The sequence below is a fragment of the Lissotriton helveticus genome, chromosome 2_1 (assembly GCF_964261635.1).
Source record: "Lissotriton helveticus chromosome 2_1, aLisHel1.1, whole genome shotgun sequence".
NCBI classification, from domain to species: domain Eukaryota; kingdom Metazoa; phylum Chordata; class Amphibia; order Caudata; family Salamandridae; genus Lissotriton; species Lissotriton helveticus.
The window spans coordinates 1,651,572,760-1,651,588,485 of NC_136059.1; the positions used below are offsets into that span (position 1 = coordinate 1,651,572,760).

The 15,726-nt window shown below is 42.2% G+C and overlaps 1 protein-coding gene across 3 annotated transcripts in view; it reads right to left on the minus strand.

The window, feature by feature from the left end:
- AIMP1 (aminoacyl tRNA synthetase complex interacting multifunctional protein 1) overlaps positions 1-15,726 on the minus strand; it is a 165,464-nt gene that overhangs the window by 64,116 nt on the left and 85,622 nt on the right. For all 3 annotated transcript variants that reach the window (XM_078676603.1, XM_078676602.1, XM_078676604.1), the window contains exon 5: positions 15,022-15,230. In XM_078676603.1, coding sequence (XP_078532729.1) covers positions 15,022-15,230 — 209 coding nt within the window. The remainder of the gene's footprint in view (positions 1-15,021; positions 15,231-15,726) is intronic.

Sequence of the window (15,726 nt, forward strand, 5' to 3'; positions counted from 1 at the left end):
ACATCTATGTGTATAAGGTAAATTCCAGGTTGACTTGATGTATCCTTTACCCAACCTTTTATACAGGCCAGCTGGTATATACTTTTGGCAATATTGAAACTGAAAAGTCAGTATCGGAATTGTAATTGTACCATGTATTATCCATTGAACGACAGGTCGTTCGGAGATTGTCAATGGTAATCTTTCTAGTTTTTCAATGCTCAGCACCGTATAGTCTGCTCCTTTTTGTGCCAAAGAGATTTGTTTATCTGTAAGGTTAAATATAGAAAATAAGGACGTTGTATTGATTAGAAGCCATGGCACTTAGCCTGAACGGAGATTTTGTAACGTCCAGCCTAACTGTACAATAGAACGTAATTGGGACTGGCCAGGTTGTAACATGAGCATATCCTGTTCTATTATATCAATAGCAGATGATACAATGCTGTTCAGTGAATAAATTCTGGAGGACAGAGTCGTTAATCCAATCTTTGGAATCCAGACAGGTATTGCTGGGACAGGTGGTTTTTCTTCAGTGGCCGTTGGCTTTAGCCTTGTGTTACTTAGACTTCTTCTTGTTTCATTTAAGTTCTGTAAAACAGCCAAACTATCTTTGATATCAAAGGTTTTTTGTTTCACCACTGAAGTCTGACAATCGAGGTCTTCGATTATCATTCTTGTACCAAACAAAAGTTCATACGGAGTAATTCCACCCAGAAAATTTCTTGGCAGATTATTAAGACTACGTTGGACACTTATTAGATGTTTGACCCACCCATCACCCGAACCGAATACCCTCGCTGTTATAGATTGCTTTAGGTCACGTTTTTTTCTCTCCACTACCGCATTTCCCTTGGGATGGAATGGACTAGAGTACCGCAATGCAAAGCCCAAGCTGGCCATGGCCTCCTTGTAAGCTCGAGAGCTAAACGCAGGACCCTGGTCAAAATGTAGCATGCCAATTGCGTATGTGCCGATAAAGACTCCCAAATCTTTTATAACAGTTCTGACGTCAGCCGAGTGCTGGGGCCACATCCAAATGAATCTCGTCTTAATATTTATGGGATCGCATTCTTCCGTGTGAACGTCTGCGTGTAGATAGCCTAATGCTGTCTAATAGAGGTGTTTGGGCTGGTATCTGGTCCGGTTCACAACTGCGATCTCTGTTGCAGTCCTGACAGTTCATTGCAAAATTATAAATTTGCACGCTCATCCCCGGCCACAAGTATTGTGATTGTAATTCTATTAGAGATTTCAAGATCTCTTGGTGCCTCAGACCCATTCCCATGTGTGCTTCTTGAATTAAGTAAGCCCTCCGGTTCGTGTTTGGAATTACTCTGTCCCCCCACTCCAGGGATTCGAGCAAAAGGCACGGAGTTCGCATCAATTATGTATGTATTATTGAGTGGATAATTTAGAGGTAATGCCGCATGGTCGCCTTTTAATGAGGCTTTTACTGCCAGCATGGTTTCTCCATCTATTTGTTTTTTAGAATGCTTTTTTGTAGCTACGGAAGCCGGTTGAACAGCTGCCGCTGTGGCTCTGTTAGCCAATGAATTCCCTGCAACGTGAACGCCATCACGTTGAAGTCTCTGCGTATGTATCACGTGAGACTTTCATAGTTCTTTCTGTAAAAGAACTAGTTGTTCCCATAGTTTTTTATGTTTTATTGTGACACCTGTCTCATCTTTGTAACCGTTTTCAATCCAGGTCTGCATGGATTTATTGTAAGACTGGACGCAGTAATGTGAATAGCACACTATTAGTGTGGGGAATTCGCGATCGGCATTTTCAAGCGCCATCTTCAAAGCTCGTAGTTCAGCTCGCTGAGCTGTACAGTTTTTGAGTGATTCAGTTTTAGTGACCATTGGTCTGAATTTATCTATGCGCCAGGGACCTTTAACAATTGCGCATGCTGCATTGTAAGGTTTTTTATCCACAACGTAGTGTTGTGCAAATCTGTCTGTGTAGATTACACAGGCGTACTGTTCTAGAGGCACAATTTCGATCGGCAGAGGATATTCATTTTCGTATTCTAGATCTTCTAGCTTTTTCATTTTGGGATCAAATGTGTGTATCACGTCTGTTGCAGCAAGAGAATTAACCCATTGTATCCATTCTGGATCTAATGCCATAGCATTTGGAATGCTCGGTCTTGTTACTGCCTCAAGGGCTGATACTGCTGTTAAAACAGATATGCTCTTCCCTCGAGCTAGGGCTTTTTCTTTTGCTACAGTTTGGACCGCAGTCAGAACTTTTTCAGTAGAACTGAATTTCATTTCAGCACGTGTGTACAAGTGTGATTTATAAGCTATTGGTACCGTTTCTCGCTCATTAGAGGTCAGGTATGTGAATCCGCATCTTCCTGGGATGACTCGGATTACAATGTTGCGTTCGTTTGCGCGTGTTTGCAGTTTTGTTTTAGTTAACATGTCTGTTTGTAATGATCGTAAAATTTCTGTGTGTTTCGGAGTCCAATTAATTGGTTTGAAATCAGGTTTTATTAATTTGTAGAGGGGTTTAACCCTCTCTGCCTAATTTAGAATGTAAGTTCTTCCGAAATTCAGGAAACCTAGAATTGATTGTTTTTCAGCGTTTTTGGAGCTTGGAGTACTGCACATTTCTCTAAGAAGTTGTCTGCTAGGCTTTTCCCTCACTTGATAACTCATATCCTAAAAATAGGACAGTGAGGTGGGCAATTCGTGACTTTTTAAAGTTGAATTTGTACCCTTCACATGCGAACCCAAGTATGATGGTGTTCACTCTTTCCAAGTGTGTCTCCAGGTCATCGTCTGTAAGATAGATGTCATCGAAATAAGATAATGCCTCATCATCATACATTTGTAGTAACTCTGTTACCCTGGCTGAAAATAATCCTGGGCTATTCTTGAATCCCTGTGGGAGACGACAAAATTGCTATTGGGCCCCCATACTGGAGAAAGCGGTCAAATACCTGCTTTCTGGTGCAATATTTTGACAGAAGAAACCCTTTGGAATATCTAATGTCGTTTTATATTTTTTACGCACAATGTTATTCATTAGTGCTGCACTGTGTGAGTTTTGTACTGCAAATGTTTTGCAACAAGAATTTAGGTGTCTGTAGTCCAAAACTAGACGATATGAATGATTGTTAATTTGTGAGGTGCATGTTCCAATCACCCCCTGATATTCAAGTTGATCTAAGATCTCCCTGACTTGTTTTTTAGCTTCTTGCTTAACAGGATACTGCCTCTGTGCAGTAGGTTGATTTTTTAACTGAATGTTATGGTGAGGAGAATCCTCATCCCATCCTACATGATTTTTATATTATGCAGGGGCTTGGGCCACTGCCCATTTTCTAGCATATGTGTATTTTTATGAATTGGAATGTGATTATAGAAGGCAGGCATAATCATTTCTTCGCCATGTGGGCACTCCCTGACAAACTCTGGTTGCCAGTCTTTCTCTGCTAGCAGGATATCATAGCCTTCAGACAGATTCTCCCAAAAGAGACCTCTTATTTTCCTAGTTTTGTCCCCTTCTATACGTAATGTTATTTCATATAATTTATGGGGCACACTAACTCTGGTGTCTGCAGTTTCCACCTGAATGTATTAATTCGTGTCCACTGTGTCCAGAAGATTCATCAGGATCTTGCAACTATGGTCACTTCTGCTGCGCTGTCTAGATTGGTCTGGGCCCATTCTCCGTTCCTGAGTTGTGTCCTCAGAATCCTCGGCATGTTTTATTTTAATACTAGCTACCTTCTTTTTGGGAAATTATATTTTTTTACTTTGATGAGCAGGTTCCTTGTCTTTGGACTTGACGCGCTCTTCTTTATGTTCTGACCGTCCTCTTCTTTCCGATTTCTGTGAGGAATTCTGAAAAGATCGAGAGGGACGTGTATCAACATCTTGATATGTCAGGTTTTCTTAAATTGTCCCTATTTCTAAGGTTGTATCTTTTTTCAGAGGGCTCCCTTTGTGGAGACTTGCCCCCTCGTTCTGGAGATCTATCTCTCCGTTGAGGAGACCTTCCTCTGGACTGAAACTGTTTTTCTCTGGGAGTGGTTTGTTTATTACCCTCCCACTTCTTTTTTGGAGTAATGAGATTATTCTTAATAAAAGGTTTTTTCAGGATTTTCAGTTAGTTGTGGTTTTTAGTGGTTTCCCACGCAAACTATCTCTACCTAATTCTTCACAGGATTTTTCAATTATTCTGGCAAGTTCAAAAGGTTGTTCTGCTATATCTGTTTCTTTCAATTTGGGGCGGATCGCCACAGATGCTGCTTCTCCTTTTATGTTGGCTAGTAGTATAGCCGAGACTTGCTTAAAGTCTTTCAGTAATTTCATACCTAGATTTAAAGCAGGTTCTGAACCGTATTCATTTTGAATCTGTCTTAGTACGTCTGGTATAACTGCCATAGACGGAACACCATGTGTTTTTGTGTATATTGAAGCAAAGACTGTTCCCCAAGTGTTACAGTCCTCCACATGTGGTGCGATCCCCATTGGTAGGCAGATTGTCTGTGTTTTTCATGAGGGGTAGTATCAGGAAATACTGCCTCTATCGGAGTAATTTTTTGAGCTAACCAGAATGGAATTTGTTCCCGTTTTGTGGGTAACTTGCCAATGACTGATTGTATAGTCTGTCGTGTAATTTTATTTGTGTTCCCCTGGTGAGGGGTGTGCTGTGGAATTTTTATTGCTGGTTGGACTGTTAAAGTCCGCATGACATATTGTACCAATTGTCTATGTATTTTAATGAGTTGTTTTAGCTGAACTAAAAGTTCTCCGCTTTACATTTTTTCAATGTCGGGATGTGGTGTATAGCAGGCCAGAACAGGCCATGTGGCTCCTGGTCTACCTAGTGGACCGAGCCTGGTGAAGTGATTTTAATTTTTTGGGGCGCCATTAAACCAGAGCTGGTGCTCTTGGTACTTTAGTGGAATTTCAATGTCCTCAAAAGGAACGTATTCCGTTGGAGATTCCTCTATTTTGTAGTAGTGGAATTTGTGTGTCACAGCATTTGCTGCTGGAATATGTATCCAGGAATAGAATACCTGCGTGTGTCACAGCATTTGCTGCTGGAATATGTATCCAGGAATAGAATACCTGCGTGTGTCCCAGAATTTGCTGCTGGAATATGTATCCACGAATAGAATACCTCTGTCTGCCGATATTCATGGGCCTCTACCACAAATATGACTGTACCACCTCTTGGTGATACTCCATTTTCTATAAGTTTCATAGTTATGGTTTTCCTTATATTTACCGGGATGAGTATTGCATCCGATTCATTTTGTTGGAGACTTGTGTCTTCCGCTATAAGTTGAGCTGCCAAAGCATCTCTTTCGTCGTCACCTTCCGGCATTTTTTCTGACAGAAAGTTTGCAGAGCAAGTTTCAAGGAAACAAAGATTAGGTACACAATATTTTGGAACACTGTATCCTTCAACGTTGACTAAACCAAAAACTAATACATAGGAATCTCTTCCTACTAAGTTCTGGCGGATATTAACCTTTTACCCACTCCAGACGTCTATTGGAGTTTTTACGGGAAAAAGGGGTCTGTGTGAAAAGCACAACTGAGTTACTCTAGTATCTAGCGTTAAATTATCGCCTTACCAAACGTTGGGCGCCATGTAGTGTAGTTCCTATATTCCCAATAGGCTCTGCGCATTGGAATAACAAACGACAGTTTAGACGTAGGACTGAGGTCGACTAGGTCTCTACTGAATATGTTAGACTTAATTATGAATGCCAGCTAGCTCAGGTCACTAGAAACTTTCTCGAGTAAACAAGGTGTTAACTTTCCTGAATAGACCAGAAGGGATTAGTTTCTGACAACCGCATAAACATGACAACTTTGCTCCCCTATATAATATAAAATAAAAAATTAAAAAAAATAAAAAATAAAAATAAAAAAACTTTGCTCCCCTAGAACAAGGAGTATATCTCCAGAGTCGCGGAAACAATAGATAGCTATTTCACTCAGTCAATCGTGCATGCTTAGTTTCACCAGGAGTGCAGAGAAATAGAGAGACGTGCGTTTTCAATAAAAATGGTTATTTATTGAGCAGTCTTCTTTCTCATGCAAGAGAAGTGAATTGCCACAATTGCAATACTTGTCATAAAGTAAAGTGCGTACAGTAAAAGGAGTATTATGAAATAATACTGTAAAAGCATTTATATGGTTTCTAAGCCATAAGATACTTAAAACGGATAAAATACATACAATGATAAAAGTTGACTAAACGTACTCAACTGGTGCTTCTAAAATTCGCCTACCCCGGTGTACCTAACCTAAGCCTAGTACTTGGGAAGGAGGAAGTGAGATGTAGTTTGAGTTAAGATAGTTTTTGCCATGAATCTGAATCGAGAATTCTCTAAGGGTCTAATCAGCTCCGTACCTTGGTTATAGAATGAAGGAGGTCTTGTATATCTCTCTCAGGACTCGATCTCCCAGCAACCCGCGAGGGTGACCGGAAAACACTGGAGCTGGATTTCTCGGCAGGAGAAAATACAGCGTCACTCTCAGTGCGTCAATGGGAGGGTCAGTTTCCTTCAGCACTCGCTTTAGCAGGGCATCGGGCAAGTAGATAGCCGATCTGCTCCAAACCACCGTGTGTTTTGCTAAGGCAGATGCTGGTATATTTATACCTGGAAGGTGCCGAGTTTGACGTAAGGTTGGACATAAGACGTCACTAAGAACTCGCAGTTCTTTTAGAACTCCAGGAGTTCTAGGACAACTCAATACAGAAGCAGGGGGGATTCCCGGGCTGCTGGAGGCTTAGTTTGTTTAAGAACACGTTGTACTTTCTAGGAGTCTATGGGAGTAGCCTTGCCGTATTTAGACTGCATTGGCTATGACTTAATATGGGTATGATTCTTATGCCTTTATAAGGATATGATTTGATTTGATATAACCACATAAGGGCATAAATCGGGAATATTAAAATAGGGTCCTAGATACATTTACAACAAAACTTGTTTCAGCCATTACTAGTGTAATACTACTAAAAGAAAGAAAAAAAATTTGTCTCGAAACACCAAGTCTTTGTGGTTTTTTGCCTTCACATGTTTAGCTAAAATTGAAAAATACCATTCTGCACATTAAGAGCATTACTATACATGCAGGGATCTTTTCATACTAAAATGATTCTACTCGCAAAGCACTGGAAGGGTCTTCATCACCGTTTGAACAGCATCACAGGGCAATTCTTTGACCTAAAAAGTGTGCGCATAAAGGTACCACTGGCTCAGCAAATCTCTGACGAGCAGTGTTCTATTTCCTCAGTTAACATCAACAAAGTATATGTTGAAATTACAACAGACTTTAAGCAAAGAAGTGGTGAGCTTCCCTGTTAACTATGGCTGAATTGAACAGTTTAACACATCATCAGGGCAAGTCCAAGGGGCAACTTTTTTACAATGTTTCCAACCTCCGAATTATAAGGTGGGTTATCAATCTTCTCCACACCTGTGTATACTGGAATGGTTTACTCGTATAAAAAAAACCAAAAAGAGCAGGGTAAATACCTTTCCAGGGTGGATATAGGAGGAAGGCACTTCTCCACAGGGAAAAAGATATAGTGTAGAGAAAGAAAACAATTACCCAACCAAAGCACTAAAGGGATCTGAATTATCCCTACTGTTTCTAATGTGTAATTCAACCATTTGATTTCCCCTCTAAATCTTACCCTTTGGGTATACAAAAATAAATAGTTAACATGAACAACTAAGGGAACAGTAAGTTAGAGCGCTCAAAATGATGTAGTCTCAATCAAAATGGCAAAGTTTAAGACCATGATTCTTCTTGTCAGTACCCATCATTCTAACACTCTGCAGTTGTTGCCTGCACAGCTCAGGCCTTGCCCGGTCCTCACTTGAGTGATAAAGCACATCTCTCTAACTGACCCATCACGGCTGGCAGACTGCAGAGGATGTCCAGATCGTAAAGTCTCAGTTGCTCCATCTAAAATTTTCTAGAGAATATTTTCCATACTTGCTCAAACTCAAAAACAACGTAAAGCTCTTTTTCTTTAATAGCTTTAGTACGGACTTGACTTAAAGCATTTACCTTGGGATTTAACATATGTAAAAGATGATGACCCTCAGAAATTAATTATGCATTTCTCTTACTAGAATGTGCAAGAAAGTGCTCAGTCGAAAGAAAATCCCACTCCCTTAGGGCTATTTCAAATCTCTCGCATATATCTGCTAGGTTTGCAAAAATCTAAGTAGCTCCAAACTTTTTCTCTTTTTTTTGGCACAAAAAAGCTAGAAAAAAATAATATTTGAAAGCAAGAGTGGACCGGTACTGGCTCTATGGCACCTTTTGAAAGAACAGCCTCTTCTTGGAGTGCACTGTGTTGTTGCCTCTTCTGGAATCCAGGAGTTTTAGTTGACTTAAATGGGTACCAATTTTATGGACTCGAGCATTCATTCCTATGGGTAATGACAGCCCTAATCCAGAGAAATGAGGGACTATGCTCAAGGGGCATTAGAAGGCAGCCAGAAAAAGGATGCACATGGAAAACCACCTGCCAGAACGTCAGTCGTTCCGCAGCTGCACAGACCCCTTAAGTTTGGAAGGTGGGCTTTTGAACGAATGGAAAGACTAATGTGGACTTTGGCTACTACCATGCCATTATTTGTAGTCGTGGCATTTGTCTTCCGAATGGCACTTTCTAAAACCCCATACTCTGTATGTGCTGCACAAGTATTCATTTCCAGGCACTCTGTGGCAGCATTCCTTCAACAAAAGAACCTCAGCTCAACAAATATTTGTGCCCTCACTTCAGGGGAGAATCTTTGAATAATGGTTCAGGATGGTTCAGGTACATGGGCATCCACACTACAAGCCTTGTAGCTTGTTCACAGACAAGTAATGCAGTTCTACTGAAATGGTTAGAGGCTGGGCATCATTAACAAAGGTGAAGAAAAGTGTGCTTTAAGTAATCAGTTAAAAATTAAAACAGTTCACTCATAATTTCTCAGAAACACCTATCGCGCCTAGAAACAAGACCAGTGCAATTTGCAATTCTTAGCATTAATGAACTTTTAGACCAAAGCTACACATGGTTATGTAGCCTATGCCGAGTTCCATCTTAGGGTCATATCCTGGCAGAACCTTTCATGGTTCATAAATGTAGTGTCTTTGAGATGGTAAAGTGTACCTTCCATTCCTTAGAGTGCTACGATACATGAAAACTGTGGCAGCAAGCATTATTATAAACAACAACTTATCATTACTTGTAAAACTTCAGGTAAACACACTTTTAGCTGACTTTGCAACAGTCTCTCCTGAACTGGATACTGATGCTTTGAGAGGTTGCGAGGATAGACTACACACTGCAATTATTTGAGGCTTTAAAATCCCCACTGAATGAGAAAGTGCATGACCTCGGAGGTCTTCAATAGTTCCATTCACTTCACAACTGCAAAAAGGGATGAGAGGTCATATAGCCAAGGTCCTACTATTTATCATCAGTTATTCCTTTCAAATGAGTTATTGTTCTTTACTCTGTGAAACCAGCACTAATCACCCCTTTTACTTTAAAAAATAAACGACATTGGACTATCAGACTTGATATTATTTTGCCCTACTTCACAACTCACTTTAGCAACAAAATCACTCAAAAGGGTGGTTGTAGTTAAGCTGGGACATTTGCAGTATCTTGTTTTTTCCAATAATTATCAGGTGGACTTTCACTCAGGTAGGGGTGTTGTGGTGTTGGATGCTGCCAGGAGGATGGAGGCACTGCTCGGATACAGTTTTACGGTTATTCTACTTATCCTGGGTCATCTGCACCGAACTTGAATTTTTTGTCAAGCATGAAAACAGATTCCTCTTGTCCATCTGTGTGCTCTGAGTGGTCATGATCCCACTTTTAGTGTTATCACACTCCACAATCCCTTGTGGGGCCCCACATGGCTTGGCCTGGTCACTGTAGTTTAATTCCTATATGAAAAGGCTTATGTATGTGATAATTTCTTTAGCCTCTTGTTTCACATGCATGACAACCACACATTTTCATCCGGATGAAAATCTGGGTATGTCCGTTTCAATATCACCTCATGCATGAGAGAAGTGTATAACTGGACACACGACAACATGCTAAAACCTATACATTAAAATGGGGAAACTGTACATTGTACTCATCATCACATTCAGGGATCTTAAACCGAAGCCCACATCACTGGGCTTCAGTCCATTAGCAGTCTCCTAAGTACGAAATGTGGATATGTTGATAAAGACCCAACTGATTAAACAGGAGTCACTGTAGCCCTACACATCGCTACTTTCATGTGAGTAAATCAGAACATCTTTCTACCTGTTTTCAAATGTACAGCTAATTAATTCCGTTATGCAGTCTAAATGTCTTTGCTGAAATGGACAGTATCTGGGGAGTAGGGAAAAGTGTAAAGGGAATCTGTGCGAAAGGCAATACATTTAGCATAGAAAATAAGAAAGTAGGAATCCATAATGGGGAGGGAGGAAAATCTCATTGGACATTATGACTTTTCAAAGGGTTTAATGCGTGGGTGATGTTTAAAACAGCTAAACATTTTGGGGTGTAATCCGTTATGGTCCAGGGAACATGCGAGTTAAGAACATGGTTAGTAAGTGGCTGTAGAAGGGAGACACATTTATGTGCAGCTCGTTTTGCACCTATGGTCAACCTGCTTAAAATTAATGAGTGAGTGCTTAATGAACAACTTACCTTCGGTAACGCCTTATCTGGTAGAGACTATCTAGCCGTAGATTCCTTACCTCAGAATATTATCCAGGCATGAGAACTCAACACAGGGCCCATGTCCCCTACCCACCATGTTTGTTGCAATACCACATGGCAGTGGGGTTGTCCGTGAACACCTTAACCAGCCTTTCCTTGATGGAAAGAACAAAGGCTTTTAATTCCAAGTGATTCACTCATCTCCAACAGGCTTATGTGGAGCTAAGACTTCCCTGGAGACCAGGGTCCTCTAATTTTCACCTCTCCCAGACCGCAGCCCCAACCCAGGAGTGAAACATTTGTCACCAAGGTGACCTCTGGGTGAGAAAGGGAGAGGGGTCTGCTGTTGACCCAATCGCAGGTCGCCAGCCACCACAGCAAATCTGTTGCAGTTTCTTTCGATATCTGTACCAGGTCGGAGAGATTCTTCAATGCTGCGCCCACAGGGACCTCAGGTCCCACTGCAGAGCTTGCATATGCCATCAGCCATGTGTTACCAGCAGGATGCAGGAGGCCATAAGGCTCTGCTGCCTCAGAGTCCGTCTCATAGAAATCCAGGATAGAGGCCAAAACTTCAGAATATCCTGGTCTCCCTCCTCTGGAGAATACGCCCGAAACTGCACTGTGTCCAAAATGACTCAGAGGAAAGGGAGCATCCAAGAGGGAGTCAGGTGTAACTTCGGTACGCCAACAGTGAGCCCTAGCGTACCCTCCATTGTTTTCTGGAGGTGGATGTTGACCACATGAGGCGAGCCTGCCTTGAGCAGCCAGTCGTTGAGGTAGGGGAAGACTGGAAACCCTGACCTCCGCAGATTAAATGCAATCACCGCCATTACTTTGGTGAACACCTGAGGGGCACTGGTAAGGCCAAAGGGGAGCACGGCAAACTGAAAGTGCTTGTGGCCCACTGTGCACCACAGGTAATGTCTGTGGGCCAGCAGGACAAGTATGTGAAAATAGGCATCCTACGAGTCCAACGCCACCATCCGGTGTCCAGGGCAGACGGGACCTGAGAAAACATGAGAATTTGAATGTCTCGTTTCTCAGGAAATATCTAAGAGGGTGCAGTTTTAATATAGGGCAGAGGCCTCTGTTCTTTTTCAGCACCAGAAAGAAGCGGTTAGAGCAACCACGTCTTACTTCTAATGTCAGCACACTCTCGATGCTCATTTGTCCAAAAGAGCCTGCACTTTGACACAGCAGCGAGAGGCGGTCCTCCATCAGCCTGTCTGAGGATGGTGGCATGGCAATGGGCTTTCTGTGACTAGGAGGGTGTTACACTGCTGAACAACTGAGAGCAACCATTTGTCCAAGGTTATATACTGATCCTGCTGCCACTCGATTGATGGTGAGAGGGCACATTAAAGCGGTTTTGAGGCTGTGCCAAGGGGTCTCTTGCCTTTGGTCTCACAGGGCTTGTGGGAACCGTGTTTGTGGCTGTGATGGCAAGGCGGGAATGGACATGGCTGGTAGTCCCTACCACACCCACAGAAGAGGAGAAAAACAGAGCGGGCTGGCGATGGGCCATGGAGAGTCCCAGTGACTGTGCGGTGGCCCAGCTGTCCTTAAAGCGTTTGAGCACCGAGTCCGCCTTATCTCCAAATAGGCAAGTGCCATCGAATGGAAGGTCCTTAAGGGATGCCTCGACATCATCTTAAAATGTCAGCAGAACTCAACCAGGCGTGGATATGGTATGCAACTGACCAATCAATCACTCTGCCTAGTGAGTCAGTCATATCCAGTCCGCAACATATACTGAAATTTGCTGCACCCCTGCCATTGGCAATAGCCTGAGACAGGATGTCTCAGGCCTCCTCTGAGACCATGGGCAGTACTTGTATAACCCAACTCAAACCATGCGGTAATACCGGCCCAAGAGACAAGCGATGTTCACTAACCGCAGTGAAATGCTGGTAGAAGAGAAAATCTTCTTACCGAAGGTGTCCATACTCTTGGATTCCTTGTCCGGTTGTGTGCAAAGGAAAGGTTGACTTTGGACGTGGATGCTTAGACAACCAGAATCTCCAGGGTAAGGTGCTGGGTGAGGAAAGCTGATTCCCCAGGAGCGGGGAGGTGACAGCGGCAATAGTCCTGTGCACAGGGGCACCGGTGCAGGACTTGACCCATCGCCCGAACAGGCTGTCAGTGACTGCTTTATTAAAGGTGCGAAGAGGGCCTGTGGGGGGCAACAACCGGTTGAAGCACCTCTGTCAAACTGCCACTGACTGGGGCACAATATCTAGGACCTCACAACCATGGTGAATAAAGCCCCTTCCTCCATAGGGGGCAGGGTCAAGTCTGATTTGTATATGGCTGGGACCAAACTGGGGTGGAGTGGTGAACAAAAAAAGTAATGGATTAAATCCAGATCTGTGACTGGGGGTGAATGTTTTATTTGTTCAGCATTCCGTCCATCATTTCTTCTTTTTGCTCCTTCCTCCATAGCCACACTAGGAAGAGAAACTAGTCCAGTGTCTGGAGACGTGTCTAAACCACTGGCATCTGCTGGTTCCTCATACCAGTTATCCTCTGCCTCTTCCATGGAGTCGGTGTAATCATAATCTTCCTGAAATTCGCCCCAATCATATTCCTACAGGCCCCATCAGTGAAAGAGGGCCCTCTCTTGACCCGATCGACACCACCTACCAGCATGCAGAGGTACTGCTCAAGATTTTCTAGATCCAGTCTGATGCCTTGGGAATATTCCAAGATAATGAACCTGCAGCTGGAAGTCTATCTGGTAAATAAATCAAATATATCTTACAATGAGACCGATGGAGAGAGGTGTCAATCTAGCTCTGGTCATCACTTGCAAATCTGGCAAAGAACGACCCTGACAAAATCTGGATCCTCAAAAAAACTGAATGCTTGGTTTTATCAGAGAAGAGGCTGATATGTTTGGAATGTTCCAACAAATGTATTCAGGAATGGTCCTGTAAAGAAAAAGAAGCTGAAAAAACGTCTTAATAAAAAGAAACTAAACTTTTTGCCACAAAAGTACACTGAATTTTGAGGCAGACCTAGGTCTTAGTCCAAAGACCAACTTTATCGTGGAGTAGATCTGAATGGCAGTAAATCCATAGTCAAAATGTAAAAAGTCTGCTATAAATATCAGAAACTGGCTTGTTCCACGCCCAGGTCCACATTTCAATTTCAACTAATGCTATGCTGTTTTCACATTGCAATTATGCAACAAACATACTACCAATCCTTCCTTGGGATACTCAGAGATCGAAGTAATCACCAAAGTTGGATAACAGCAACAAGAAGCAGTGGTAATCCACACCGTATACAACAGAGTCCAAAATGGGTGCGAGTGAGCAGGGGTTGGGGAAAATAATAATTAAAACAGCACAAGTCTACCACTATAAGGATAACTCATGGCTGAGAACCCCCTCAAAAGCACACACACAGAATGCGTACTCCATATCTAATCAAGAGCCTAAAACAGCCTTCAGGGCCAAAAGAACCCCTTGAGCTAATGGAGAAAAATAATTCAAAACTGGGGGCAAGAAGTGGTACATTATGGATGACATATCTTTTTGCTGGGCCCCAAATATTTACTTCTGCCTAAAGAAATTGAGAGATTAGGAGTCAAAATTAGAAGAAAAAGAAAACGCTTCAGAATCCTCCAGCAGTGTATCCCCTGATTTGAGAGGAAGAATTGTTTTTCTGGTCACATGTCAACATACAACAGGTCATACTGTCCCTTGAATGCAAGAGGCAAAAAAACGTTTTTGTTTTTATTTTTTTTTAAATCAATGCAATAACTTCACACAACCCTTGTCCGTGCATGTTGGATAGTAGTGCTTTTTCACCACCCACCAAATGTGTAGAAGCAGAAACAAGCTGTGAAGGCGAAGACTTGGATATTAAAATGTATTTTGTTGATATCGTGGGGGGTGTGGAATTATTGGAGACCGTTGCCGTTACAAAGACCAAAATGGGTTTTTTGCTGCCTAATAAATTGAGAGGTTAAGAGTGTAAATCAGATTTAAAACTATCCAGAACCCTTCGCTTCTTGTCAGGAGATATTTTAAACAGCATGTACCTCAATGCTGGATAACTTTTTATGGTCATTAGACAATACTTAAAACTCCTGAGTTCAACAACTGAATATACGATACTATGACTTTGCCCCTTGAGTGGAAGAGGTGCAAAATATTTTTCTTAAACTCTTTTTGTTTAATACAAGAATATTTATAAACTACCCTTTTTCCATGTATGCTGGACTGTAGGTCTGTTTTACTGCTAGATAAAGAAACAGATCCTTAAGCAGAATGCTTGCATCTTTAAAACGTGCTTGTCGATTTTGCTTCATACCTGTTCCAGTGGCACATGCTTGACCAAGCCACTGACAACAGTCCTGGGAGCGGATTCACCAACGTTCACTTCTTCTACGTACAAAGAATCAGCGTCAGGGTGCTTTTTGGCACTAATAATGCACCCAACACGAAGATCCAACCTGGAGACATCCACGGGCTTGGAGTCGTCCTCCGCCACAGCTGGTTGCTTCTTTTCCTTTTTCTCTCCTAAAGGGAAAAGTACAGAATTAATTACACCCAGCAAAGGCTATGGAAGAAAGGCTACATCCACCTCCTGAACAAACATAGCTGGTGCCAAACGCTTGAATTTTGTATAATTATCCCTTCTAATTATCTTGTTGAACATACGCACATACATTCTCAAATCGAAATGGGTTAGGTCCAGGTTAACTCTTCGTCCAACTATAGTTCATAGAGCAAAGCTATTAAGATTGCTTCAAGCTGAGGTGGTGTAAGCCCTGCTGGCCTCCTCTCATCTCCTCCCGCCACCCAAAGTTAGATTTCTGTATTTCACAGCAGAGGCAACATTATAAAAACTGAACAAATGGCATAAGACCATTTGAAGGCAGGGGGTTGTTCTCCTGACTGGAAACAGAACTCCCTGCTTGGTTGAAGGACTGAATTAACCTCAGTTTCCCTGGCCAACATAAAACAAACTGCATCCAAATCTGTCAACGGCTTGTACAAAAGAAATGCATGATAT